Source organism: Anolis carolinensis, unplaced genomic scaffold (genome assembly GCF_035594765.1).
Source record: "Anolis carolinensis isolate JA03-04 unplaced genomic scaffold, rAnoCar3.1.pri scaffold_7, whole genome shotgun sequence".
Taxonomy (NCBI): domain Eukaryota; kingdom Metazoa; phylum Chordata; class Lepidosauria; order Squamata; family Dactyloidae; genus Anolis; species Anolis carolinensis.
The window spans coordinates 11228059-11254880 of NW_026943818.1; the positions used below are offsets into that span (position 1 = coordinate 11228059).

Below are 26822 nucleotides of genomic sequence, written 5' to 3' on the forward strand. Positions count from 1 at the left end.
AAATGCATTCATGCTTTTATTTACTGCCGGGTTAAGTGATATGCTCCAGGATGAATTAGCACGCTTGGAGCCGGCTGAAAGCTGGGACGCCTTAGTAGCTAAGGTGCTGCGTTTAGACGCAAGGTTCGAGGCTCGTAAACACTCAAAAGCAATGTGTGCGCCACCCATGCATGTAACCAGGGCACCTGTGGTGATGGGGGAAGAGCCCATGGAGCTTGGGGTCTTTAAAAAGCTGTCTACAGAGGAAAAGAGCCGTAGGAGGCAGCTGGGCTTGTGTTTGTACTGTGGGAAGGCTGGGCATTTTGCCAAAAGTTGTAATGTGAAACCTTCCCAGCTTTCGGGAAAAGGCCAGCCCTAGTGCGACGTGAGTCCAACGCACTAGGGCTCCTCAAGCAGTCAACTGAGGGGAGGAAGCATGTTTTCGTACCCATTACATTATCTGTTGGGGGAAGGGAACTTGTTTCTACTTTGGCACTGCTGGACTCAGGGGCTACGGTCTCCTATGTAGATATTGAGTTTGCTAAGAAGCATGGCATTCCTAGAGTGCGCAAGGCATGCGACGTGTGGGTGGAAGGAGCAGATGGGAGACTGCTGGAGACTGGGGTGGTTAACCATGAAACCTCAGCAGTAACGTGGGAGGTGCAGGGAGTAACGGGAACGTTTGTGTGGGATATTACGAGCTTGCCTAGATATGATGTGATCCTGGGGATGGATTGGCTAGCTGTAGTAAACCCACAAGTAGATTGGGCAACACGTAAAGTGATCTTAAAGAGGCAGGACTGTTGCACTCTAAATGTTACTCATTCTGATATGGAGGGAGTGCCTGCTGAGTATGGGGAGTTCTCTGATGTATTTTGTAAAAGAGAAGCGGACAAATTACCACCGCACAGGCCATATGATTGCGCCATCAAGTTGGCAGAAGGTGCGAAACTGCCAGCAGGGAGGCTGTATGCCTTGACTGTACCGGAAAGGCAAGCTTTGCGGGAGTTTCTAGATGAAAATTTAGCCAAGGGGTTTATTCGCCCATCTAGTTCTCCAACTGCGGCACCAGTATTCTTTGTAGCCAAAAAGACTGGGGAACTTAGGCTGGTCTGTGACTATCGGATCCTAAACAAATACACCATTCGGGATAGGTACCCGCTCCCTTTAATCTCGGAACTGTTATCAAGGGTGCAAGGGGCTAAGGTCTTTACCAAGCTTGACCTGCGGGGGGCCTATAACTTAATCCGTATACGGGAAGGGGATGAATGGAAGACGGCATTTAACACGTGTTTCGGATGCCACGAGTTCCGAGTCATGCCTTTTGGGCTTTGTAATGCTCCTGCGGTATTCCAGAGGTTCATGAACGATGTGTTCAGGGACCTAATTGACCAATTTTTAGTGATTTATTTGGATGATATCTTGATTTTTTCTAAGGACGAGAAAGAACATCGTCAACATGTCAAGCAGGTTCTGCACCGACTGCGGGCTAATGGGCTTTTCGCCAAGGCTTCCAAGTGCGTCTTTCATGTGCCTGAAGTGGAGTTCCTAGGTCATGTAGTGTCAGGTAGGGAACTTAAAATGGACCCACATAAGGTTGACGCCGTCAACTCATGGCAGGAGCTGAAGACTAAGAAGGATGTACAAAGGTTCTTGGGTTTCGCTAATTACTACCGGGAGTTTATTCCGAATTTTGCAAAGCTCACGGTACCTTTGACGCAGCTTCTGCGCAAGAAACAGCCATTTGTGTGGGGGCGGGAAGCTCACGAGGCGTTTCTACAACTAAAGTCTAGTTTTCAATCGGACAACATACTAACCCATCCTGATGTTGACAGACCGTTCGTGGTAGAAGCGGACGCTTCTAGCTACGCGTTGGGGGCTGTATTGTCTCAGAAGGATTCCTCAGGGACCTTGCGTCCCTGTGGATTTTACTCGCGGCAACTAACACCCTTCGAGCAGAACTATACCATATGGGAGAAGGAGTTGTTGGCGATTAAGGTGGCGTTTGAGGTGTGGCGGCACTGGCTTGAAGGGGCACGGCACCAGATCGTGGTCAGATCTGATCACAAGAACTTAGAGCACTTGCAAACAGCAAAGAAGTTAAACCAGCGTCAAATCCGCTGGGCTTTGTTTTTCTCCAGGTTTAACTTCAAGGTGCAGTTCGTGGAGGGGAAGGCAAACTTGCGGGCCGATGCTTTATCCCGCAAGCCGGAATTTAAGACCAATGAGCAGGTAGTATGTCAGACCATCTTGCCTACTGCCTCTCTGTGTGTTGTAGATAATGAGCTTGGGTTACATGACCAGATCCTTGAGGCTCAGAAGGATGATGTGTGGACTCAGGAGCAACTGATGCTGCTCTCTGCAGGTAACCGTACCATACTGCCGCATCTCCAGGATCAAGACGGGGTATTGGTGCGTAGGGGGCAGGTTTACGTACCAGTAGGGACCCTCAGGTTGGAGGTGATTAGAGCCCACCATGACGAACCCATGGCTGGGCACTTTGGCAGGTTCAAGACCGTACAGCTTATCACCAGGAGCTACTGGTGGCCAAAGATGCGGCAAGACATTCTGCGCTTTTGTGACAGCTGCGCCGTTTGTCAGCAGAGTAAGACGCCTGTTGGGCGCCCTAGAGGGTTGTTATCGTCTTTACCTGTTCCGGAGAGGCCATGGCAAATCATTTCCATGGATTTTATTTCAGATTTGCCTAAGTCTGGGGGTTATACTTGTATTTGGGTGGTGGTGGATTTATTTAGTAAACTGGCTCATTTTATTCCTTGTTCAACCATTCCGGCGGCCCCTACGTTGGCCTTACTATTTACAAAGCACATCTATCGTTTGCACGGAGCACCCGAGGTGATTATTTCAGATAGGGCTCCGCAATTTGTGTCACGCTTTTGGAAACATTTCCATGAGTGTTTGGGGACTAAGTTAAACGTGTCTTCAGCTTTCCATCCGCAAACGGATGGACAGTCGGAACGGGTTAATGGGCTCTTAGAGCAGTATCTGCGTTGTTTTTGTTTAGATCAACCCACGGCTTGGGTAAAGTGGTTACCGGTGGCGGAATTTGCTTACAACAATGCGGTGCACACGTCTAGTCAGCATACGCCATTTGAGCTAACCTATGGTTTTCACCCACGGGGAGGTGTGGCGCCGTCGACCAATGTGGTCTCTTCGGACCCTGTGTACCGCTCTTCGGAAATGGCTGCATTGCATGATGTTGCCCGTCGCTTACTGTTGGAAGCTAAGGCAACGCAGAAGACTCAGGCTGACCGCCACAGGCAGGCAGGGGAGGAGTTGGAAGAAGGGGATTTGGTGTGGTTATCTTCCAAACATATTAAACAGGCTGGGGGAAAGTTTGCGCCTCGGTATTTGGGTCCCTTTCCTATCGTTAAAAAGATTTCTTCTGTTGCGTTTCGTTTGCGTTTACCGTCTAGTTTAAAGGTCCATCCAGTCTTTCATCGTTCACTGTTGAAACTTGATACCTCTAGTCGTCGTGGTGCTATAGCGGAGGGTATCACTGCCACTTCTCCGCCATCGGGGGAGGAGGCCTTTGTGAGAGGGGATAGTGTTATGATTGAGCCTCATGGCTCTGTTACTGACAGACGTGGGCGTAAGACTCCTCGAGAGTCAGATACTCTCGAGGAGCGAGAGAGAAAAAGACTGCGAGACATATTTGCAGCACCATCTGACGAGGAGTCTTTCGAAGGGTTTACGGAGAGAATGGAGGAGGGGCTGGTTAGCTCAGAGGAGGATGAGATGGATTGGACTCGGGTAAGGGAGGAAGTGGGTGCCACTGGCCATGATGGGACAGAAGATGAATGGGGACCTTCAGGATTAGACCCATGGTTTAGCTGGAGGGATGGGACGGGATCCACAGCTGGAGATGCTGTTGGGCGTAGTCAGAGGTGTTCCAGCTCTGACGAGGAAAGTGATGAGGAAACGCCCGGGTTAAGGAGGACAGCTGACAGTGATGAAGATTTGTAACTGGCATAAAATGGGGCTTGAGAGCAATTGCAAATTGCGTTGGGCAAGGTAATCTGGGCAAACGCTTGGGATCCGTGTGTGTGTGGGACGCTTCCCTGAAGACTTGTGTGCTTTCCTGTGCTGTGACCTTGACCTTCCGTCGTCTTCTTGACGGACGCCATCTCCTGCTTTGAGAACTCGGACTGAACTGACCACGGCTTGTCTTCCCCCCTTCTTGGACTTGGAAAAACTACAAACGTCTGCTTCTGGCTTTGATCTACGGAACGGAACTGGTCTACTCAACTGCTACAATCCTTGGCTGATTTACTCGTGTTGGAGATCCTGTCTGCTGTGTGTGTGGGGGAGCGACGCAAGTTACTCTAAGCACAGTGTTGGCAGCAGAGAGGAATCTGCTGCCAATTAGTTGCATTCTTTGTATCTTTTGTTCCTTGGCTTTCGTTTCGTTTATACCCAGGCTGACGCAAGCAGTTTGTTTTTACCCGGATTAAACTCCGGTTTAATCCGGTTTATCTTTTGAACATTTACTTTTGCCCCTTTTTGCTCCTAAAGGCAAAAACTGCCTGGCCCTTGTGTTTTACGGGCATTTTTGAGTTCTGTAATCTAATAAACTCTGTTACTTTGAATCTTGTGGCGTTCTGTCCTTGACAAATGTGCATGGGCTACTGTCAGACCTGCCATTATTATCCATTTACAGTGATGCTTTGAATCAGTGATGCTTTCATCTGTACTTGTTGTTATAGTCACTGTGTTTAGTATCAATATTACATGTATATACAATATATTATATTATTACCATAGCACAAAATTATTATATTATATAATAATTATATAATAATTATTTTTGGACCTAATGTGCATGGGCTTCTGTCAGACCTGTCATTATTATCCAATTATTGATGCTTTGAATCAGTGATGCTTTCATCTGTACTTGCTGTTGTTATAGTCACTGTGTTTAGTATCAATATTACATGTATATACAATATATTATATTATTACCATAGCACAAAATTATTATATTATATAATAATTATATAATAATTATTTTTGGACCTAATGTGCATGGGCTTCTGTCAGACCTGTCATTATTGATACTTTGAATAATTATTTTTGGACCTAATGTGCATGGGCTACTGTCAGACTTGTCATTATTATCCATTTACAGTGATGCTTTGAACCAGTGATGCTTTCATCTGTACTTGCTGTTGTTATAGTCACTGTGTTTTTAATACTTGTTTTTGTCAAATTTTGCGGCTACAAAAAAACACCACTGAGGATTCTGAATGATCTGATAATGGGGGTGACGCCAACCCTAGTGACGCTATTGTTTGGACAAGAAACTGATGGGTCTATTTGCTTGGATCACATCACAGGAAGTAAAATAAATGGCACCTGGTTTGGAAGGAGAAACTCACCCGCTTGACCTCCACCTCAAAAGCCAGGGTTGAGTCTGGAGGGATGCGATTGGCAACTCCCTGAGCGCCGTAAGCCAATGCCGGAGGGACAACCAGGAAGCGCCGTCCTCCTTTCTTCAAGCCAATCATCCCTTCTTCCCAGCCCTTGGTGGCCAGCAAGGAGAGAAACATATAGATATAACTAAAACAAATGTTCTGGAGCACAACTTAGCCAAAACAAAATACTCAGATTTATTTTGTATTCCAAAGAAAATGCCGAGGATTCTATCTGGGTGTTTTGCAGTAGACAAAGCTGCCTCATAACCTTGTTCTCCTTCTCCAACCCTTGTCTTTTTACCCAGTGGCCTACTATGTGAGATGCAGAAGTAGGCTTTGGAAATGAACACACAATGGATATATACCATGTTTCCCCGAAAATAAGACATTGTCTTATACAGTAGAGTCTCGCTTATCCAATGTAAACGGGCCGGCAGAACGTTGGATAAGCGAATATGTTGGATAATAAGGAGAGATTTAGGAGAAGCCTATTAAACATCAAATTAGGTTATGATTTTACAAATTAAGCACCAAAACATCATGTTATACAACAAATTTGACAGAAAAAGTAGTTCAACACGCAGTAATGCTATGTAGTAATTACTGTATTTACGAATTTAGCACCAAAATATCACGATGTATTGAAAACATTGATGACAAAAATGCGTTGGATAATCCAGAACGTTGGATAAGCGAGTGTTGGATAAGTGAGACTCTACTGTATTAATTTTTGCTCCCAAATATGTGCTAAGTCTTATTTGCAGGGGATGTCTTATTTTTCCATGAAGAAGAATTCACATTTATTGTTGAACAAATAATGGACATTTATAGTAATAATAATAATAATAACTTTATTTTTGTATGCCGCCTCCATCTCTCTCAACGGGGACTTGGAGCGGCTCACATGGGGACCAAGCCCTAGTAATCACATTTAAAACATCATAAAATCATCAATTAAACAACAACCATCATAATAAAAACAATTTAAACGAGCATAAAATTAAATCAATATCATTAAAGCACAAAATAGTAACAATCATAGTATGCCAGTAAAAGTCCAATATAGGACATGAATGGGCGGCAAACAAAAACTGATAAAAAGTGACTAAATTGAAATAGAACATCCATATTACCTATTAAATGTCAAATTACGTGATGATTTTACAAATTATGCACGAAAACAATGTTTTACAACAAATTTGACAGAAAAAGCAATTTAATACACGGTAATGTTATTTACCGTATATACTTGAGTATAAGCCAACCTGAATATAAGCCGAGGCACCTAATTTTACCACAAAAAAACTGGGAAAGCATTCGACTCCAGTATAAGCCGAGGGTGGTAAATTTCAGAAATAAAAAGAGATACCAATAAAATTACATGAATTGAGGCATCAGTAGGTTAAATGTTTTTGAATATTTACATAAAACTCTAATTTAAGATAAGACTGTCCAACTCTGATCCAATCATTATTCTCATCTTCTTCAATGTAAATGTGCTTATGTATCCTTTTAATAATAATAGAGTAAAACAACACATGTAATAATAATAATAATAATAATAATAATAATAATAATAATAATAATAATAAATACAGGAAAATAATAAATGCAATAATAATAATTATAAGATCAGAATGAAATAATAAATGTATTATTAATAATAAAATAGAGTAAAATAAATGTAACAGTAGCAACAATAATAGAGAAAAATAATAAATGTAATCATACCAATAATAATAGAGAAAAATAATAAATGTACCATATATTCTTGAGTATAAGCTGACCCAAATATAAGCCAACCAGGACCCTCACCCGAGTATAAGCCAAGGGGGACTTTTTCAGTCTTAAAAACAGGGCTGAAAAACTAGGCTTATACTCGAGTATATACAGTAATAATTACTGTATTTACTAATTTAGCACCAAAACATCACAATGTATTGAACACATTGACTACAAAAACACTGGCTGCTAACAAATTGACAACAAATAAAGATAGAATTACGTAAAATGGACTTACATAACAACACTGTCAAAAATTAAATCTGTAAAAAGTTCAGTTCTTGCTGCCTAGAGAAACGGCTGTGGATCGGGGCGGGAGGCAGACCACGCTGAATAATCCAGAACGTTGGATAAGCGAGACTCTACTGTAACTTATATCTAAACTGGCCAAAAATAAAGAAGCTAGAGATTTTTTTGTCTCTAAACCACCTACCTTAATGACCTTTCCTGACCCCAATTTCAAGCGCAGAAACTTGTCCTTGTTGACATTTGAATCAAACACCTGCCAAAAAAGAAAGAGGTTTTTGAAGAAAAAAAAAACAGTACAGTAAAATCTAAACAGAAGCAATGAGGGATGCTTTGATTGTGTACTCAATGAGAATACCTGCCCAAGGGCACCATTCTGGAAGAGCCAACCAGTGAAGGCCACCTCCAGTGAGTCTCCAACTTCCACGGCTTGTCCCTCTCCAGGAATAAGATCCTGACACACCACCACGTCGGGGGAATGGCTGCTGTTGTATTTGGCAATGCCGAGCTGTAAGAGGAAGCAGTCCTTATTACATTTGGTCTGTGTGAAGGGAAGTATACAGTCCCAGGGCTTTGAGTGTCCCAAATGTGGTACTTATTCTGTGACACCTGTTTGCTGAAATCAACAGCCGCCTTTTCGGACTCAAACATGATAGACCAGTTCTGTCTCTGATCGTCATAAAATGTGCTGTAGTTGTTGGGCTGGACCTGCGGAAGGAAGAAAAATGTGAACTTATGGACCTAGTTTTGCTAATTTATGTATAGTAGAGCAGGGGAAAACATCACACACAGTGGGTTGCTGTATGTTTTCACATCATTTCACTTCACTTTATTTCTTAATTAGTCGCTCTCCACCAGAGTGCTCCGAGCGACTTACAATTTAAAATATCATTCCACAATATAAAAAAAACATTCAACATAAAAACATTCAACATAAAAACATTCAACAGTGACTATTTGGCAAATTAGATCTGATTTACTTAAATGCACAACCAAACAGCCAAGTCTTGAGCGCTTTTTCTGAGCTGTATGGCCATGTTCCAGAAGCATTCTCTCCTGACGTTTCACCCACATCTATGGCAGGCATCCTCAGAGGTTGTGAGGTCTGTTGGAAACTAGGCAAGTAGCTACTTCCTGCCTGAGGGAATTCTTTATTGAGAGGTGTTAGCTGGCCCTGATTGTTTCTTGTATGGAATTCTCCTGTTTTCTGTTCTTTATTTAACGTCCTGATTTTAGAGTTTTTTAAAATACTGGTAGCCAGATTTTGTTCATATTCATAGTTTCCTCCTTTCGGTTGAAATTGTCCACATGCCAAATCAGGACAGTAAGTAAAGAACAACACTCAGAAAACAGGGGATTTCTAGGCAGGAAAGAATCAGGGCCAGCTAACACCTCCCAACAAAGGATCCCCTCAGGCAGGAAGCAGCCAGACTTTGAAGCTGCAAGACTATTCAATGCTAATCAAGGTGGCCAATTGCAACATTCACACACTTCCAACAGACAAGATTCCTTTCTCCCACCCTGGACACTATTTTACAGATATATAAACCCCTCTTGCCTAGTTTCCAACAGACCTCACAACCTCTGAGGATACCTGCCATAGATCTGTGTGAAATGTCAGGGGAGAATGCTTCGGGAACATGACCATACAGCTGAGAAAGCTCACAGCAACCCATGTATGGACCTAGTTTTGCTAATATATGCTTAGTATAACAGGGGCCTGGATACAATTAAAAAGGGAAAACATTACATTACAAATGTTCTTTGATTACTCTCAAGCTGAAACCCAAAGTGGGGCTTCCAGGTGGCCTCCCAGAATCAAATGTACATGTGTAGCTTCAGTAAGAATGCAGCATTATATATCTTCAAATTATATATAATTTCATAATTGCAGGTTTTCATGTCATGTCATGGGAATTGGTTAAAAATTACTTAAGAGAGAGAAAAAAAGAGGATTATCATATGAGATCCAAGTATGCAAAAACTGAGCCTTACAATAGGAAAATAGGAGCAGACTGAGCTACCAGAATAAATCTGAGGAGTTATGAAGAAAAAAAAAACCTTAACGTCACCATGCAATAGATGGAAGTCTATTAGCGTTACGTATTTCTTTTGGTTTCTCTTTTTTCTTTTTCTTTTTTTCTCTCTCACACTTTCCTTTCTTTTTCACATTTTCAACCCTGTTCTCAATTTTGCATTTTACTTTATTATATTTCCATGTTTATGTCATTGTTGATTTGAAAAAGCTTAAATAAAAATTTATTTTAGAACAAATTATTGTGTGGCTCTGGCAGGTTTTCATGTCATGGCTTACCGTGAATGCAAATGCCGAATGGATCCTGGCGGCTGCAATTTGTTGCTGCTGGTTTATATAGAGGAGGAGTCTGTACTGGAATTCGTATGAGAGAGATGAGAAAAGAACAAATGAGCAGAAATTAAAGCACTTCCTTAGAAGCATCCTCCTCTGACAGCTTTAATTTGTCTTCTCCTCCGATCAGTTACAATTTGTTGAATCCCAGGCAAATGAATGAATGAATGAAGCTTTATTTATATCCCGCCCCATCTCCCAAAGGGACTTGTAGCAGCTTACAACAAAACAATAACAAATAATAATACACATAACAAGTCAAACAATTTAAATCACCAGAAATAAAACAGGTCATAATAAATAAGACAGAATATAACTCAAGATACTCAGGCAAATAGTATCTAATTTTAACTATCCTAGTGGAATGATCATAATGGGTTGCTTTGAATTATAATATTGGTTCAGGTAGTGCCTGATTTATTTCACCGTCCAAAAGGGAAGACTTTGGGTCTACAACCCACGCTTTCCTACTGTTCTAACGCATCATATTGTACCTTTATTTACCTCTTTGGTGGCATGGCTCCCCACCACAGCCACTCCGTATTTGCCTTGCTTCACGTATTGTCCATTTGTACTGAAACAGAGAGAAGCAGCCTTTTAGCTCCACATCATCCCCTCCCTACATCACAAAAAGATACATTCAGCATCTGTTTAACGTAGTAACAAATCTGTGCTATTCTGTTGCTGTAGTACTACAACTCCCATTGTCCCATTTGACTCTAGACAGCCACTTCTGCTAATGAGACTTTCTAAAATTTCCATTTTGCTCAACCAGAAGCTCTTTCTGCAATTAAATGTGCCCATAAACACCATCCCAAGAGTTTTTGGAGCCACTGTGTTCTGGTCAAAGAGAGATGTAGTTTTCACAGCATGGTACGGTGGAGTAAATGTTGTGAAACTTGGTTTTCAATCCTCACTGGAAGCCTGGTTTCCCAAAGTCATGCTCGCTTAGCTTTAGAGGAAGGCAAGGGAAAACTCAGTTGTCACAAAAACCTTGTGCTAGAATTGTCTGGAAGGTCTAACGCAGGGGTCCCCAAACTAAGGCCCGGGGGCCAGATGCGGCCCTCCAAGGTTTACCTGGCCCCCGCCCTCAGTTTTATAATAAAATATTTTTATATCATTTTAAATAATATAATATATTGTATCTATATATATAAAAGAGTGATGGCATCACGGCGACCAACAAAACAACAAAAGTACAGGCCCCCCCAACCTCGAAATTTGACAGCACAACCTATCATCCATGCCACTAGGTTGATACAACAAAAAGAAAAGAAAAATAAAGTCCTCATTAGAGGGAGAGCAATCATTGTTTTTATCCAATTGCTGCCAGTTTAGAGGGGTAATCTCTGCCCACTTGGTCTCCTAGCAACCCACTCAGCCCAGGGGACAGGCACAGTTAGGCCTCACTTAGGCTTCTTCCACAGATTATCAAATTTACACTGGATTATATGGCAGTGTAGACTCAAGGCCTTTCCACACAGCTATATAACCCATTTAGAATCTTATATTATCTGCTTTGAACTGGATTATCTTGACTCCACACTGCCATATAATCCAGCCTTCCAAGCAGCAAGTCTATTCCTTTGTATTCCAGCTCTTCAAACAAGGATTCCCATAAGAAGAAAATGGCCAGGCTTTGAGGCTGCAAGGCTATTCACTGCTATTCCACCTGGCCAACAAAGCATTCCCATAAGCCACAGCAACGCATGGCCGGGCACAGCTAGTATACATATAATATTGATAATAATATTATAATGTTATACAATATAATACTAATAATAATACCATATAATAATATTAATTATATGTTATATATTACATATAACATTACAGTATGGTGGTATAATTCAATATAGTAATATATAATGCTATTATTGTGCTATGCTAATAATATATTGTATGTACATACAGCTGCTCTGAGTCCCCTTCGGGGTGAGAAGGGCAGGATATAAATGTAGTAAATAAATGTAGTAAATGAATAAATAAATAATTTTAGACTTAGGCTCGCCAAAAGTCTGAAATGACTTGAAGGCACATAACAACAACAATCCTAATTAACTTGACTATCTCATTGGCCAGAAGGAGGCCCACACTTCCCATTGAAATCCTGATAGGTTTATGTTGGTTACAATTGTTTTCATTTTTAAATATTGTATTGTTCTTTCATTGTTGTTGCTGTTTTGCACTACAAATAAGACATGTGCAGTGTGCATAGGAATTTGTTTTTTTTTTTTCCAAATGATAATTTGGCCCCTCCACAGTCTGAAGAGTTGTGGACCGGCCCTCTGCTTTAAAAGTTTGAGGACCCCTGGTCTAACAAATTCCCTACATAAGTAGAAGTGTAGTTACGAGGGTTGAATAAAAAATTAATGCCTCCACCTTCATTACTTGGGTTTGGATGGGGATAATTTAATAAATCAAACGCAGAAATAATCCTTAGAATGTGCTCTTTAACTGCCACTATTCACTTTCCCACATAATCACCAGACAATTGGATACATTTCTGCCAATGATGAACAAGTTTTCTGAAGCCGTCACGGAAGAAGTCGACACTCGGTTTCCGCAACCGGCGTCTCACAGGACCCATCGTGCACAGATCTCCCGATAGCCAAGCAAAGCAATAATGTGACCCACACGTTCTTGTGAAATGCGATGATGCTTGAAATTTCCCTCTTAGTGATACGAAGATCGTCCTGAATTAATCTGTCAACCTTTTGCTTGTGGAACTTGGTGGTTGCTGTCACAGGACGTCCGACTCTTTGTTTGTCACGCAAGTCAGATGTTCCCACCTCAACATCTTTAAACTTACTTGCCCAACAACGCACAGGACTCACGTCAATATAATCATCATAAACAGCTTGCATTCTGTGATGAATCTCCTTTGGGGGACACCTTCTGCTGTCAAGAATTCAATGACTGCATGTTGCTTAAGTCTGTGCAGGGTTCCATACTTGGCACTTTAACAACACAACCGTTCAATGCTAAGGCTTCCCCGTCTGTGCAGGGTTCCATACTTCGCACTTTAACAACACAACCGTTCAATGCTAAGGCTTCCCCGTCTGTGCAGGGTTCCATACTTCGCACTTTAACAACACAACCGTTCAATGCTAAGGCTTCCCCGTCTGTGCAGGGTTCCATACTTCGCACTTTAACAACACAACCGTTCAATGCTAAGGCTTCCCCGTCTGTGCAGGGTTCCATACTTCGCACTTTAACAACACAACCGTTCAATGCTAAGGCTTCCCCGTCTGTGCAGGGTTCCATACTTCGCACTTTAACAACACAACCGTTCAATACTAAGGCTTCCCCATCTGTGTAGGGTTCCATACTTCGCACTTTAACAACACAACCGTTCAATGCTAAGGCTTCCCCGTCTGTGCAGGGTTCCATACTTGGCACTTTAACAACACAACCGTTCAATGCTACGGCTTCCCCGTCTGTGCAGGGTTCCATACTTCGCACTTTAACAACACAACCGTTCAATGCTAAGGCTTCCCCGTCTGTGCAGGGTTCCATACTTCGCACTTTAACAACACAACCGTTCAATGTTAAGGCTTCCTGCCAAATGGAATTGTAGAGGAGAGTCTACTGAACAAGCCAGTACCTGCCCCATATCAGGACTGCCATCTGTTGAGGAGTTACCAAGGTGGAGACATTACTTTTCATTCAACCCTCATACAGATTCCACAGTTATGAAAGTCTTACTATAATGGGTCAAGGAAGGGAACAGAGTCACTAGAACCCCAAACACTGCAAGTTATTGACGACTAAGTATGAATGTGGAGTCTGCTTTCAGACATTCTAGCTTGTGATACTCAATGAAACCATAATACTTACAACCGATAGGCATGAACAGCTGTCGCGATGAAGACGGACGGTGGTGCTGAACTGGACGCTGGAGCAGGAGGCTTCTGGGATGGTGGACCTGCAGCTGAAATGCCACAAGAGACATAGGAATGGGGTCCGCAGTCCACTTTATCTCCCTACTCCTGACACAAATGTTTCCTTTCACCTCGATATTAAAGCAAAAGGACTCAGGCTGCATTCCAGCCCAGCACATTGGTGGAGGCTGACCAAATAAAAAATACCCATATAAGCCGACCCGAATATAAGCCGAGGCACCTAATTTTACCACAAAAAAAACTGGGAAAACATTGACTCAAGTAAAAGCCGAGAGTGGTAAATTTCAGAAATAAAAATAGATACCAATTAAATTACATTAATTGAGGCATCTGTAGGTTAAATGTTTTTGAGTATTTACGTCAAGCTCAAATTTAAGATAAGACTGTCCAGTTCGGATCAAATCATGATTCTCATCTTCTTCAATGTAAATGTGCTGATGTATCCTTTTAATAATAATAGAGTAAAATAATACATGTAATAATAATAATAATAATAATAATAATAGGGTTTTTATTGTAAGCCGCCCTGAGTCCCCTATTGGGTGAGAAGGGCGAGATATAAATATTGTAATAAATAAATAAATAAATAAATAATAAATACAGGAAAATAATACATGTAATAATAAATAGAGTAAAATAGTAAATGTAATAATAATAATAATAAGATCAGAGTGAAATAATAAATGAATTAATAATAATAAAAATAGAGTAAAATAAATGTAATAGTAGCAACAATAATAGAGAAAAATAATAAACGTAATAATACCAATAATAATAGAGAAATATAATAAATGTACCATATAAGCTGACCCAAATATAAGCCAACCGGGACCCTCACCCGAGGATAAGCCAAGGGGGGCTTTTCAGTCTTAAAAAAAGGGCTGAAAAACTAGACTTATACTCGAGTATATACAGTATATTGATTAGCTTATCAGCTGTATCAAAACCATAGCGTCTCACCAGAAGAAAACATTTCTGATTAAATCCTCAAATAATCAAATCTACAAAAGTCCAACCCACATAATGGTGTGGGACACTATTTAAAGAAGGCTCAGTAGTAAGTACTCAAATAAGTTAATGAAAGATGTGGCCACAAGAATCACAGCCAATTGGACAAACTGATTTTCTTGAACAGCAAATGGAAAAAACATAAGAAGATACTGAGAGAGAGGGTAACAATCTATGTGTTGTCGGGATCACAGGGATGTTGTATGTTTTCCGGGCCGTATGGCCATGTTCCAGAAGTATTCTCTCCTGACGTTTCGCCCACATCTATGGCAGGCATCCTCAGAGGTTGTGAGGTATATATCTCACAACTTCAGAGGATGCCTGCCATAGATGTGGGCGAAACATCAGGAGAGAATACTTCTGGAACATGGCCATACGGCCCGGAAAACATACAACAACCCGGCAACAATCTACTTTGTTACAGTTCGTCTGACTATCTTAAATAGCCAATAAAAGTATAAATTAAGGTCTAATTCCAACACAAAGTCAACGGAAGTGTTCTTTTTTTGTACAAAAGCATCAGAGGTGGTAAAAGTAGTTATTCACCAGCAGCTGGTTGACCTCTCTTAGGTTGTTTGGGTGCTGTATACTGGAAAAATTCATTTCCGCTACCGGTGACTGTCTGATCCAGTCCAAAGAGAGAAGCCAGGCGAGTCCTATATGGAGAGATCACAATACACTTGTTTTATGAAGGAAATAGAAAACAAGAATGATGTAGGTACATATAATGCAGAGATACCACCAATGGGTTAAAACCCTTGAGCGAGCAAGACTGCTGACTGACAGGGCGGCGGTTAGAATGAGCTCCCTCTGTCAGCTCCAACTCTCCATGCGGGAACGTGAGAGAAGCCTCCCATAAGAGTGAATAATAATAACTATCTATATATATAAAAGAGTGATGGCATCAGGGCAGCGGATAAAACAACAAAACTACAGGCCCCCCAACCTCAAAATTTGACAACACAACCCATCATCCACGGCTCTAGGTTGATACAACAAAAAGAAAAGAAAAATAAAGTCCTAATTACAGGGAGAGGAAGAATAGTTTTTATCCAATTGCTGCCAGTTTGAAGGCTAAGCTCCGCCCACTTGGTCTCCTAGCAACCTACTCAGCCCAGGGGACAGGCACAGTTAGGCCTCACTTACCCTCTTCAACAGATTATCAGATTTTAACGTCCCTGATTGTTTCCATGTTAGCTGGCTCTGATTGTTTCCATGCATTCATTCCGGCCACATGGCCTTGGAGGAGTCTACGGACAACGCCAGCTCTTCGGCTTAGAAATGGAAATGAGCCCCAACCCCTAGAGTCAGACATGACTGGACTGAATGTCAGGAAAAAACCTTTACCCTTTACCTTAACTACCACCAATTCCTCAATACAGTAGAGTCTCACTTATCCAAGCCTCGCTTATCCAAGTTTCTGGATTATCCAAGCCATTTTTGTAGTCTATGTTTCCAATATATCGTGATATTTTGGTGCTAAATTCGTAAATACAGTAATTACAACATAACTTTACTGTGTATTGAACGGCTTTTTCTGTCAAATTTGATATATAACATGATGTTTTGGTGTTTAATTTGTAAAATCATAACCTAATTTGATGTTTAACAGGCTTTTCTTTAATCCCTCCTTATTATCCAAGATATTCGCTTATCCAAGCTTCTGCCGGTCCGTTTAGCTTGGATAAGTGAGACTCTACTATACTTTATTTCCCATACCACCATACTTCGCCACAGCAACGCGCGGCCGGGCACAGCTAGTCTATATATATAAAAGAGTGACGGCATCAGGGCAGCGGACAAAACAACAAATCTACAGGCTCCCCAACCTCGAAATTTGACAACACAACCCATCATTCATGGCTCTAGGTTGATACAACAAAAAGAAAAGAAAAATAAGGTCCTAATTACAGGGAGAGGAATAATTGTTTTTATCCAATTGCTGCCAGTTTGAAGGCTAAGCCCCGCCCACTTGGTCTCCTAGCAACCTACTCAGCCCAGGGGACAGGCAGAGTTAGGCCTCACTTAGGCCTCTTTCATAGATTATCAGATTTTAATTGGATTATATGGCAGTGTAGACTCAAGGCCCTTCCACACAGCTATATAACCAATTTAGAATCTTATATTATCTGCTTTGAACTGGATTATCTTGACTCCACACTGCCATATAATCCACTTCAGTGTGCATACTAAACATAAAGACAACCATACAACAGACATTCAATACCACCACTACCTCAACAATTTCTCAACAACACCACCAGACAATGCCACAGCAACGCGTGGCCGGGCACAGCTAGTAATAATATATAACTATAATATATTATTATAGTTATAGTCATAAGAGTGGTAAAACATCAAACATATGAGCGTGCCCAGGCAACGTCCTTGCAGACGGCAATTCTCTCACACCAGAAGCGACTTGCTGTTTCTCAAGTCGCTCCTGACACATAAAAAAATCCCCATCATTTCTTCACAAAGCTATGATTTTGTTCCAAAAGACTGTGGCGTCAAGGGTTTAAACACTGCAAACCAATTCCCCAGGCTCAGCAGCATGAATCAATTCCGTACTGGAAACCGAAAAACTGAATTACAGGCCTAACTCAGTCCCCCCCTCCAAGTCTTTAGTTCATCTGGACTTCAATTCAATCAGAATCTCACATTCTGCCCTAGCTTTAGGACTATAAATTTGCACAGCTCGGGCTGTGGCGCAGGCTGGAGAGCAGCTGCAATGAATCACTGCAATGAATCACTCTGACCAGGAGATCATGAGTTCGAGGCCCGCTCGGAACCTATGTTTGTCTTGTCTTTGTTCTATGTTAAAAGGCATTGAATGTATGCCTATATGTGTAATGTGATCCGCCCTGAGTCCCCTTCGGGGTGAGGAGGGCGGAATATAAATGCTGTAAATAAATAAATAAAAAAATATGAAAAATAAAAACCAACATTCCTTGAAGATTTTTGAAGCACCTGTCCCATAGATTGAACTCTATGCAATGTTAAATAGCAATGAAATATGCCTGCGGAGTGAAATAAAGCTTTAAAATGAAGACAAGCATCATCTAACGGCAATAAACACTTCCCGACTAAGTTGCCCTAAGAGAAACAAACCCAAGGCCAGCCTGCCAAAGATACTCCGTCCGCCAGGGCTCCGACATGGCAGTTTAGGAGGCTTGGACTCAGCAGATGCCACACCACCGATTCCTATCCATCCAGTTTTTGCTGTTGCTTTCTCAAATGTAATTTCTCCCTTTCCCCATCTAAGAGACCTAGCACCCAAGAGGAGGTAGCGTGTCAGCTGGGATCTCCAAAAGCAGCCTTGTGTTTGCACAATCCTGAACCTATGGACCTTGCAAATGGGGTGTGTGAAGCTCTCCCAAGCAATCCTCCTGGGGATTTTTGCAGAAGGGAAGCTAGTAACCACGTATGTCTGATGGTGAAATGTGATAAAGGCCAGGGAGGAGGATCGTGAGCCAGGTTTTTCTTCCTCTTATTGGGATATCAAGGAAAAAGGAACCTTTTGCCACGACAGAGTTTGGTTTTGGCTGCATGATCACAAGTTGCTCCATCATGTGTTTAATTAAAAAAAGAAAGAATGGGGAAGTAAAACAGAATTTATGCAACTCGTGCTGCACTTTATTATTGCCCCCCATTTTATAGGTTTTAGTGTTTTAACGCAATCGTTTCTTTGTCCTTCTCACCCGTCCCTATCTTATTCATGGACCTTACTCAGAGTTTTTGCACTAATCACCCTCGGTATGTAGCAATTGACGTCTTGCCGTATATACTCGAGTATAAGCCGACCTGTTGTAGAATGAAGGGAGAGATAACAAGAGAGATCCTTCTGAGAGGCCCAAAAAGTCCGGTTTATTATATTCAGCTGAAGACTCTGGGTGGAATCTCTTCCGAAAGAAAAACCAGAGCGAGATCAAGGCGTGAACTCATGCCTTATATACATTTTCAGACAAAGAACATGCTTTTACATACATCTCGTCATTAGTACGTCACTTCACATGCTTACACACATGGGCATAAATATGCACAATCAGCATTTTCCTATCTTAAGCACTCTAAAAGCTTGCAGCAAGCTACAGACACCAATCCATCATGAGGGCTACTTTGACCTGTCTGCTCTCCTTCCATTTAGCTGTACTAGGAACCACACTGAAATGTATAGATAACCGGCCCCCCTTCTCCCCCCTGTCCTGTCAGCTTGTGCATTCCTAAAATCTAACACAGAGAGAGTCTGATTTTTCTACATTTCAGTGCTTCTAATGTGCATACAATATATGTCTAAAAATCCATTTTTTACCATTCCTCATCAGACCCAAATATAAGCCGAGGCACCTAATTTTACCACAACAAACTGGGAAACCATTGACTCCAGTATAAGCCGAGATACCAATAAAATTACATTGAGGCATCAGTAGTTTAAATGTTTTTGAATCTTTATATCAAATTGTAATTTAAGATAAGACTGTTCAACTCTGATTAAATCATTATTTTCATCTTCTTCAATGTAAATGTGCTTATGTATCCTTTTAATAATAATAGAGTAAAATAATACATGTAATAATAATAATAAATGCAGTAAAATAATAAATGTAATACAGTAGAGTCTCACTTATCCAAGCCTCGCTTATCCAACGTTCTGGATTATCCAAGCTATTTTTGTAGTCAACAACAACAACAACAATTTATTGATTAGCCAGTTGGCTTTTCAAAGACAGACAATACAAAAACAACATACAACATACATCTGGTTCACTTAAAATAAATTACAGATATACAGGTGTCTGCCTGCTTGGTGCCAATCTAGTTTAGTTAAAGATTTATGCATCAACTATCCTCAACTATTTTTGTAGTAAATGTTTTCAACATATCATGATATTTGGTGCTAAATTCGTAAATACAGTAATTACAACATAACATTACTGCGTATTGAACTACTTTTTCTTTCAAATTTGTTGTATAACATGATGTTTTGGTGCTTAATTTGTAAAATCATAACCTAATTTGATGTTTAATAGGCTTTTCCTTAATCCCTCCTTATTATCCAACATATTCGCTTATCCAAGCTTCTGCCGGCCCGTTTAGCTTGGTTAAGTGAGACTCTACTGTAATAAATAATACATGTATTAATAATAATAAAAATAAAGTAAAATAAATGTAAAAGTAACAATAATAGAGTAAAATAATAAATGTAATAATAATATTTATTTATTTATTTATTTAATTTATATACCACTCTTCTCCCCCAGGGGGACCCAGAGCGGTTATTATTAATTATTATTATTTATTAATAATAATAAATAATAGAGTAAAATAATAAATGCAACAATACCAATAATAATAGAGAAAAATAATAAATATACCATATATAATTGAGTATAAACCGACCTGAATATAAGCCCACCAGGACCCTCACCCGAGTATAAGCCGAGGAGGTTTTTTTTTAGTCCTAAAAAAGGGCTGAAAAACTAGGCTTATACTCGAGTATATACAGTAATTGTCATGTTATGTTGTTTTATAACTATGTTATTATATTGTGTTTTAAATTTATGGTTTATATGTTAATTTATGTTGTGGTTGGGTTGTTTTCTCATATAAGCCGCCCTGAATCCCTGTGGGGAGATGGACTAGGGGTATTAGAATAAAGTTATTATTATAATATTATTATTATGGTTGGCTTTGGTGCCCACATAATCCCAAAACAGGAAATATCTCTCATAGTTCCTGAGGCAGCTCTTATCAAAGGATTCCAGGAAGAAAGCAGAGTACAGACTTTACAGAGTAAAAATGGACTATAATGACCAGAATCTCCTTTGCCTAATGGCTGACATGTCCTTGGGCAGACTAGTACTGAAGCCAAGATGTCTCTATTTATTAACATTCTTAAGAAATCTCCAAACAGGGATTTAAATCCTTCCAAAAAAATGTCACCGTCTGATTTTGGGAAGCTCACTCTGCTGTCTGAAGTTCCAGCCATTCAGCTTTTTAATTGCTTTTAAAAGTTTGGGGCCTCAATGCTTTCAATCTCATCCTCAAGAGAATGAGAGTTAGGAATGGGTTAAGATTATAAGTACTGTAAACTTAATTTTGGAGACCGAAAGAGGAAATAGATGGTTACAGGATATTCAATTCTAAGCCAAAATGTCTTGTGATACTATTAAATTACAGTGGTGGGATTCGCTTAATCCCTGCATCAACACTTCCTCATACCGCTGTCCTTCTGGACTCCTTTTAATCCTTTTGTTTGTGAAGCACTTGCAAGAACAAAATACAAAGACAGATTGGGGGACCCTTTTTGTCCCCCCCCCCATAAATTTGTTAGTGATGTAACTCCTTGCTTACTGTATATACTCGAGTATAAGCCTAGTTTTTCAGCCCATTTTTTAGACTGAAAAAGCTCCCCTTGGGTTATACTTGGGTGAGGGTCCTGGTTGGCTTATATTTGGGTCAGCTTATACTCGAGAATATATGGTACATTTATTATTTTTCTCTATTATTATTGGTATTATTACATTTATTATTTTCTCCATTATTGTTGCTACTATTACATTTATTTTACTCTATTTTTATTATTATTAATAATACATTTATTTCACACTGATCTTATTATTATTGCATTTATTATTTTACTCTTACCTATTTATTATTACTTGTACTATTTTCCTGTATTTATTATTATTATTATTATTGCATGTATTATTTTCCTGTATTTATTATTATTATTACATGTATTATTTTACTCTATTATTATTAAAAGGATACATAAGCACATTTACATTGAAGAAGATGAGAATAATGATTGGATCAGAGTTGGACAGTCTTATCTTAAATTTGAGCTTTATGTAAATATTCAAAAACATTTAACCTACTGATGCCTCAATGTAATGTTATTGGTATCTATTTTTATTTCTGAAATTTACCACCCTCTGCTTATACTGGAGTCAATGTTTTCCCAGTTTTTTGTGGTAAAATCAGGTGCCTCGGCTTATATTCGGGTCGGCTTATACTCGAGTATATACGGTACTCAGCAAGGAACTGCTTAGATGCAATACTCATCCAATCAACCAATGCCACCCCAATCGAGTTGCTCTGTTGCACAACCTGACCTTCCAGTTGTCTTATCTTACAACGCCTTTCCAACACTCAAAGGTCAGATAGCTACCTCCATCACCCGACTTTAATTTCAAGACAAACAACTGCTTAACACAAAGAAATTCCTTACAAGAGCAAGTTAACTACATAGTTTGCCAACTATTCCAGAATTGTACGCTGAAATACTAAAGGTGAGTTAGGCCTTTCCAGACAGACCCTATATCTCATGGTCTGATTCCATGTTTTCTGGATTCAATGTGTCCACACTGCTAGATAAACTGGAATAAATAGAAAACCTGGGATCAAATCCTAGGATATAGGACCTGTCTGGAAGTGCGCCGAGGGACAGAGATGTGTCACAACGGAAAAATCTCTTTGTAAGGGCAGCATTAGGGATTTGGAAGGAGGTTCCTGAAACAGTAAATCCTTCTGTTCTTTTCTCTATAATAGTAGGGACATAGAAGAACTGACAGTTTCCAATTAGTGGATCTGCTCTGACTCATATTAAACAGGAAAGAGAACTGCTCCATTTGTTCCATTACACCACTTAGGAAACTTTGAGGAAGGGTGAAGAATATTTGATCTGCTAAATGTTTTGGACAACAACTCCCATAACTTTTCCCATGTGGAGCAGAACAAACAACTCTGCATCGGTATGCTGCCCAGAATGCGATTCCTCATGCACAGAGGAAGAATTGTTTAAAACTACAGACAATGCCGTCGCTGTTGCCCGTTTTTGGTCTAAAACCATTCCGCCGCTTGTGCTTCCTTATTTTATCAGTTTTATATTTATTTATGCAATGTTTTGACACAAAATAATAATAATCTTTCTCCTTTGACCATAAAACTTCTGGAAAGCACAGGGTTCAAGTATAGTACAGTCTCTGCAAGTTCAAGGTCTTGCTCAAAGTATTTCAATGTTCATTATCCCATGATTATGAAGCAATACTTGATTATCAAGCAAAAAGTGGATGCTGGAAATAATGTCATATGAAAACTGACTGGCACAACCTGGGGATCACAACCAGACACAGTGAAGATATCTGCCCTTGCACTTTGCTACTCTCCTGTGAATACACATGCCCAGTGTGGAATACATCTCACCACGTTAAAACAGTGGATGTGGTTCTTAATGAGACATGTCACATTATCACAGGATGTCTACACCCTACGCCATTAGAAAAATTACACTCTTTCGCCAGTATTTCACCATCTGACATCTGTCGGGAAGTAGCTGCCAGCAATGGAAGGACCAAGGCATTGACATCTCCAGCCCACCCTCTGTTTGGATATCAGCCACCATGCCAACACCTTAAATCAAGAAACAGTTTCCTAAGACCTACAGAGATACATGAACACCTCAGCAAGCAAGAGTCCAAAAGTAGCAGGCAAAAACCCAAAACCCCAGTGGCTGAGACTGGATAGGAAATGCCCTCCTGGACAACTTGAAAGGTGCTGAACAGACTGTTTTGGAAATGACATTGTTTTGCCAAAGGGTCTGCCAAAGGGGATTCACCTCAGACCTCCGAGAACGTTTGGCTGAAGCCAGTTTGAAACTAGTTCTGGCACAAACTTTCAGACTGGTTTTGTAGTGGCAGCTTCTCACTATTACTCTAGTGTATATTTTATTATTAACATTATTAATCATTAATAACAATTAATGATTAATATTGGGGCCCCCGGGTGGCGCAGTGTGTTAAAGCGCTGAGCTGCTGAACTTGCAGACCAAAAGGTCACAAGTTTGAATCCGGGGAGCGGAATGAGCTCCCGCTGTTAGCCCCAGCTTCTGCCAACCTAGCAGTTCGAAAACATGCAAATGTGAGTAGATGAATAGGTACCGCTCTGACGGTCATGCTGGCCACATGACCTTGGAGGTGTCTATGGACAACACCGGTTCATCAGCTTAGAAATGGAGATGAGCACCAACCCCTAGAGTCGGACACGACTGGACTTAACATCAGAGGAAATCTTTACTTTTACCTAATAACTATTATATTATACAATGTAATTTACAATAATATATAATATTATATTATATATTATATATGCATATAATAATAATAATAATAAAAACTTTATTTATATACTGCCCTATCTCCCGGATGGGACTCAGAGCGGTTTCCAATCATAAAAACAACACAAACATTACATAGCAACATAATAACACATGATTAAGCAAAGTAAAATAATACAATTATAGTAATAAATAACACTTACATGACCTGATCAAGGAGACGGGAATATTAATAATAATAAAATAATATTAATAATATTATTTTGTAATACAATATAATACTAATAATACAATATAATATTAATTATATATTATATATTACATGTAATATTATTATTAATATTACAATATATAGATATAGTAAGGTAAAGGTAAAGGTTTCCCCTGATGTTAAGTCCAGTCATGTCTGACTCTGGGGGTTGGTGCTCATCTCCATTTCTAAGCTGAAGAGCCGGCGTTGTCTGTAGACACCTCCAAGGTCATGTGGTCGGCATGACTGCATGGAGCACCGTTACCTTCCCGCCAGAGCGGTACCTATTGATCTACTTCGATTCTAATCTTGGACATGCTTAAAATTTCATATAATGTGATTTTCTTTTGCAATGGTATCTGTTTTATATGAATTGTTGTTTTGTAGATTGTTTTATATGAATTGTTGTTTTTACATTGTTTTTAGGCATTGAATTTTTGCCTATTTATTGTAAGCCGCTTTGAGTCCCCTCGGGGGAGAAAGGCGAGTAAAAGTGATGTAAATAAATAAATAAATAAATAAACTCACATTGGCATGTTTTTGAACTGCTAGGTTGGCAAGAGCTGGAGCTAACAGCGGCCGCTCATGCCGCTCCCGGGGTTTGAACCTGGGACCTTTCAGTCTCTAGCTCAGTGCTTTAACGTCCAATATGGTAATTTATCGCCAGTATTGTGCTATGCTAATAATATAATATTGTATGTAAATTTAATTTGTAAGCCGCTCTGAGTCCCCTTTGGGGAGAGAAGGGCGGGATATAAATGTATTAAATAAATAAATAAATTACTGTTAATTATTAATACAATTATTAATTATTGGTCCTTGCTAATTAAATATTGGTTATTATTAAAATTAATAATTATTATAATAAATATTTTATTTGTAGTGAAGGTAAAGGTTTTCTTTTTTAAATTTTTTTTAAATTTTTTTTAAAAAATTTATAAGTTCAGGCACTTTTATTATTATTTTTTCCAGTTTTTTATTTAAATTATTGAAAAATTTTGAATTTTACATATTCAGTACTTAAAATTTATACATTCTTTAACAAATTTGCAATACAGGGTTATGTATATCATAGCTCCTATGGTATTTTCACTCTCTAACTATATTACATATTCATATTATTTACCTTTCTTACCCGTCACCTAGTGCTATCCCTTCACTCCAGACCAGCCAATTACAATATTTATTTCCAAAATTCCATTGTTTCTTTTAGAAGGTAAAGGTTTTCCCTTGACATTAAGTCTAGTCATTATTATTATTATTGTTATTATTATCTCTAATTGTAAATACTAACACTTCCTGAGGAGGGGAGGAACACTCTGCACATGCTCAGGAGCTGGAGTAATTAACCAAAAAAAAGGCCTTGCAAGGAGAGGCTGAGGAGGGGCAAATACTGAAAGGCCCTCCCTCCAATTTGGGCAGGAAAGCGGAAGTACCCCCTTTGCCCACTTCCGCTTCGGCCTGCTTCCAACTTTCCCTCAGAATCTGGAAGGGGACCCTCTTGTTTCCCTCACCCTCCCGTCGGAGACAGAAAGTCCGTGTCATCCTCCTCGGCGGCCCCGAACATCCTCGGCTCCCTTCAGCCTTGTTTCCCTTCTTCCTCTCCGCCTCAGACCCAAATTTTACCACACTGTCGCAAAACCCGGCGTCCCCTTTCGAAGCGAGGCGGCTACGGGTCGCTAAAAAGTTCAATCTTCTTCCGCTGGAAAGAAGAAAAAAAAAAAGAGAACCCACCAATAGGACGCCCGGGATGAGGAAATGGGCGGGGTTTGCGGCGGAGAAGAAGAAGAAGCGATCGGCTTTGTGCCAATCGGGAGAGAGGGCGGCGAGCACGTGACGGCCCGGCTGGCCAATGGGAGGAGCGGAGGGCAAGAGGACACGTCTGAAGGGACGAAGCGTCGAGGAGACTTGAAGGGACGAAGTGAGTAGAGGTTTTAATCATAGGATGAGGTAATAAAAATATCGGGGTGAGAATGAGATCCCAATTGTGTTGTCACGGCCGAAATCACGGGGTTGCTCTGAGTTTTCCGGGCTGTCTGTCCATGTCCCAGAAGCATTTTCTCCTGACGTTTCGCCTGCATCTATGGCAGGCATCCTCAGAGGTTGTGAGTTCTGTTGGAAACTAGACAAGTGGGGTTTATATCTCTGTAGAATGATGTCCAGGTTGGGAGAAAGAACTCTTGTCTGCCTGAGGCAAGTGTGAATGTTGCAAATTGGCCTCCTTGATTGGCATTGAATAGCCTTGCAGCTTCAAAGCTTGGCTGTTTTCTGCCTGGGGCAATCCTTTGTTGGGATTGGTTAACTGGCCTTGATTGTTTCTTGTCTGGAATTCCCGTTTTCAGAGTGTTGTTCTTTATTTACTGCCCTAATTTTAGAGTTTTTTTAAAAAAAAAAATACCGGTAGCCAGATTTTGTTCATTTTCATGTTTTTCTCCTTTCTGTTGACATTGTCCAGGCAGTAATATATGGCCATGTTCCAGAAGCATTCTCTCCTGGTGTTTCACCCACATCTATGTCAGGCATCCATAGAGGTGGTCAGGTTTCTGAGGAGGCCTGCCATAGATGTGGGTGAAACGTCAGGGGAGAATGCTTCAGGAACATTGCCACACAGCTCTGAAAACACACAGCAACCCAATAATAATAATAACTGTCACGGCTCAATGCGAGGGAATGTTGGGCTTTGTAGTTTTAAGCCACCCCGAGTCCCCACGGGGAGATGGTGGCGGGATATAAA

General features: G+C 40.3%; 2 protein-coding genes across 5 annotated transcripts in view; one reads left to right on the forward strand and one right to left on the reverse strand.

The window, feature by feature from the left end:
• fkbp15 (FKBP prolyl isomerase family member 15) overlaps window positions 1-25773 on the reverse strand; it is a 56147-nt gene extending 30374 nt beyond the window's left edge. For 2 of the 3 annotated variants that reach the window (XM_062959072.1, XM_062959071.1), the window contains exons 1-9: window positions 25603-25773; window positions 15267-15376; window positions 13648-13741; window positions 10312-10381; window positions 9754-9828; window positions 8049-8147; window positions 7798-7947; window positions 7627-7695; window positions 5376-5519 (exon numbers count right to left, since the gene is read on the reverse strand). In XM_062959072.1, coding sequence (XP_062815142.1) covers window positions 5376-5519; window positions 7627-7695; window positions 7798-7947; window positions 8049-8147; window positions 9754-9828; window positions 10312-10381; window positions 13648-13741; window positions 15267-15376; window positions 25603-25655 — 864 coding nt within the window. In that variant the 5' untranslated portion in view covers window positions 25656-25773. The remainder of the gene's footprint in view (window positions 1-5375; window positions 5520-7626; window positions 7696-7797; window positions 7948-8048; window positions 8148-9753; window positions 9829-10311; window positions 10382-13647; window positions 13742-15266; window positions 15377-25602) is intronic. The other variant, XM_062959073.1, reaches the window with a different exon arrangement.
• An 83-nt stretch (window positions 25774-25856) lies between these two features.
• Window positions 25857-26822, forward strand: part of slc31a1 (solute carrier family 31 member 1) — a 28122-nt gene continuing 27156 nt past the window's right edge. Inside the window, exon 1 of one of the 2 annotated variants that reach the window (XM_003229723.4) lies at window positions 25857-26009. The gene's annotated coding sequence lies outside the window, so the exon portion shown is untranslated. Of the gene's footprint in view, window positions 26039-26822 lie in introns of both variants that reach the window. The other variant, XM_008123930.3, reaches the window with a different exon arrangement.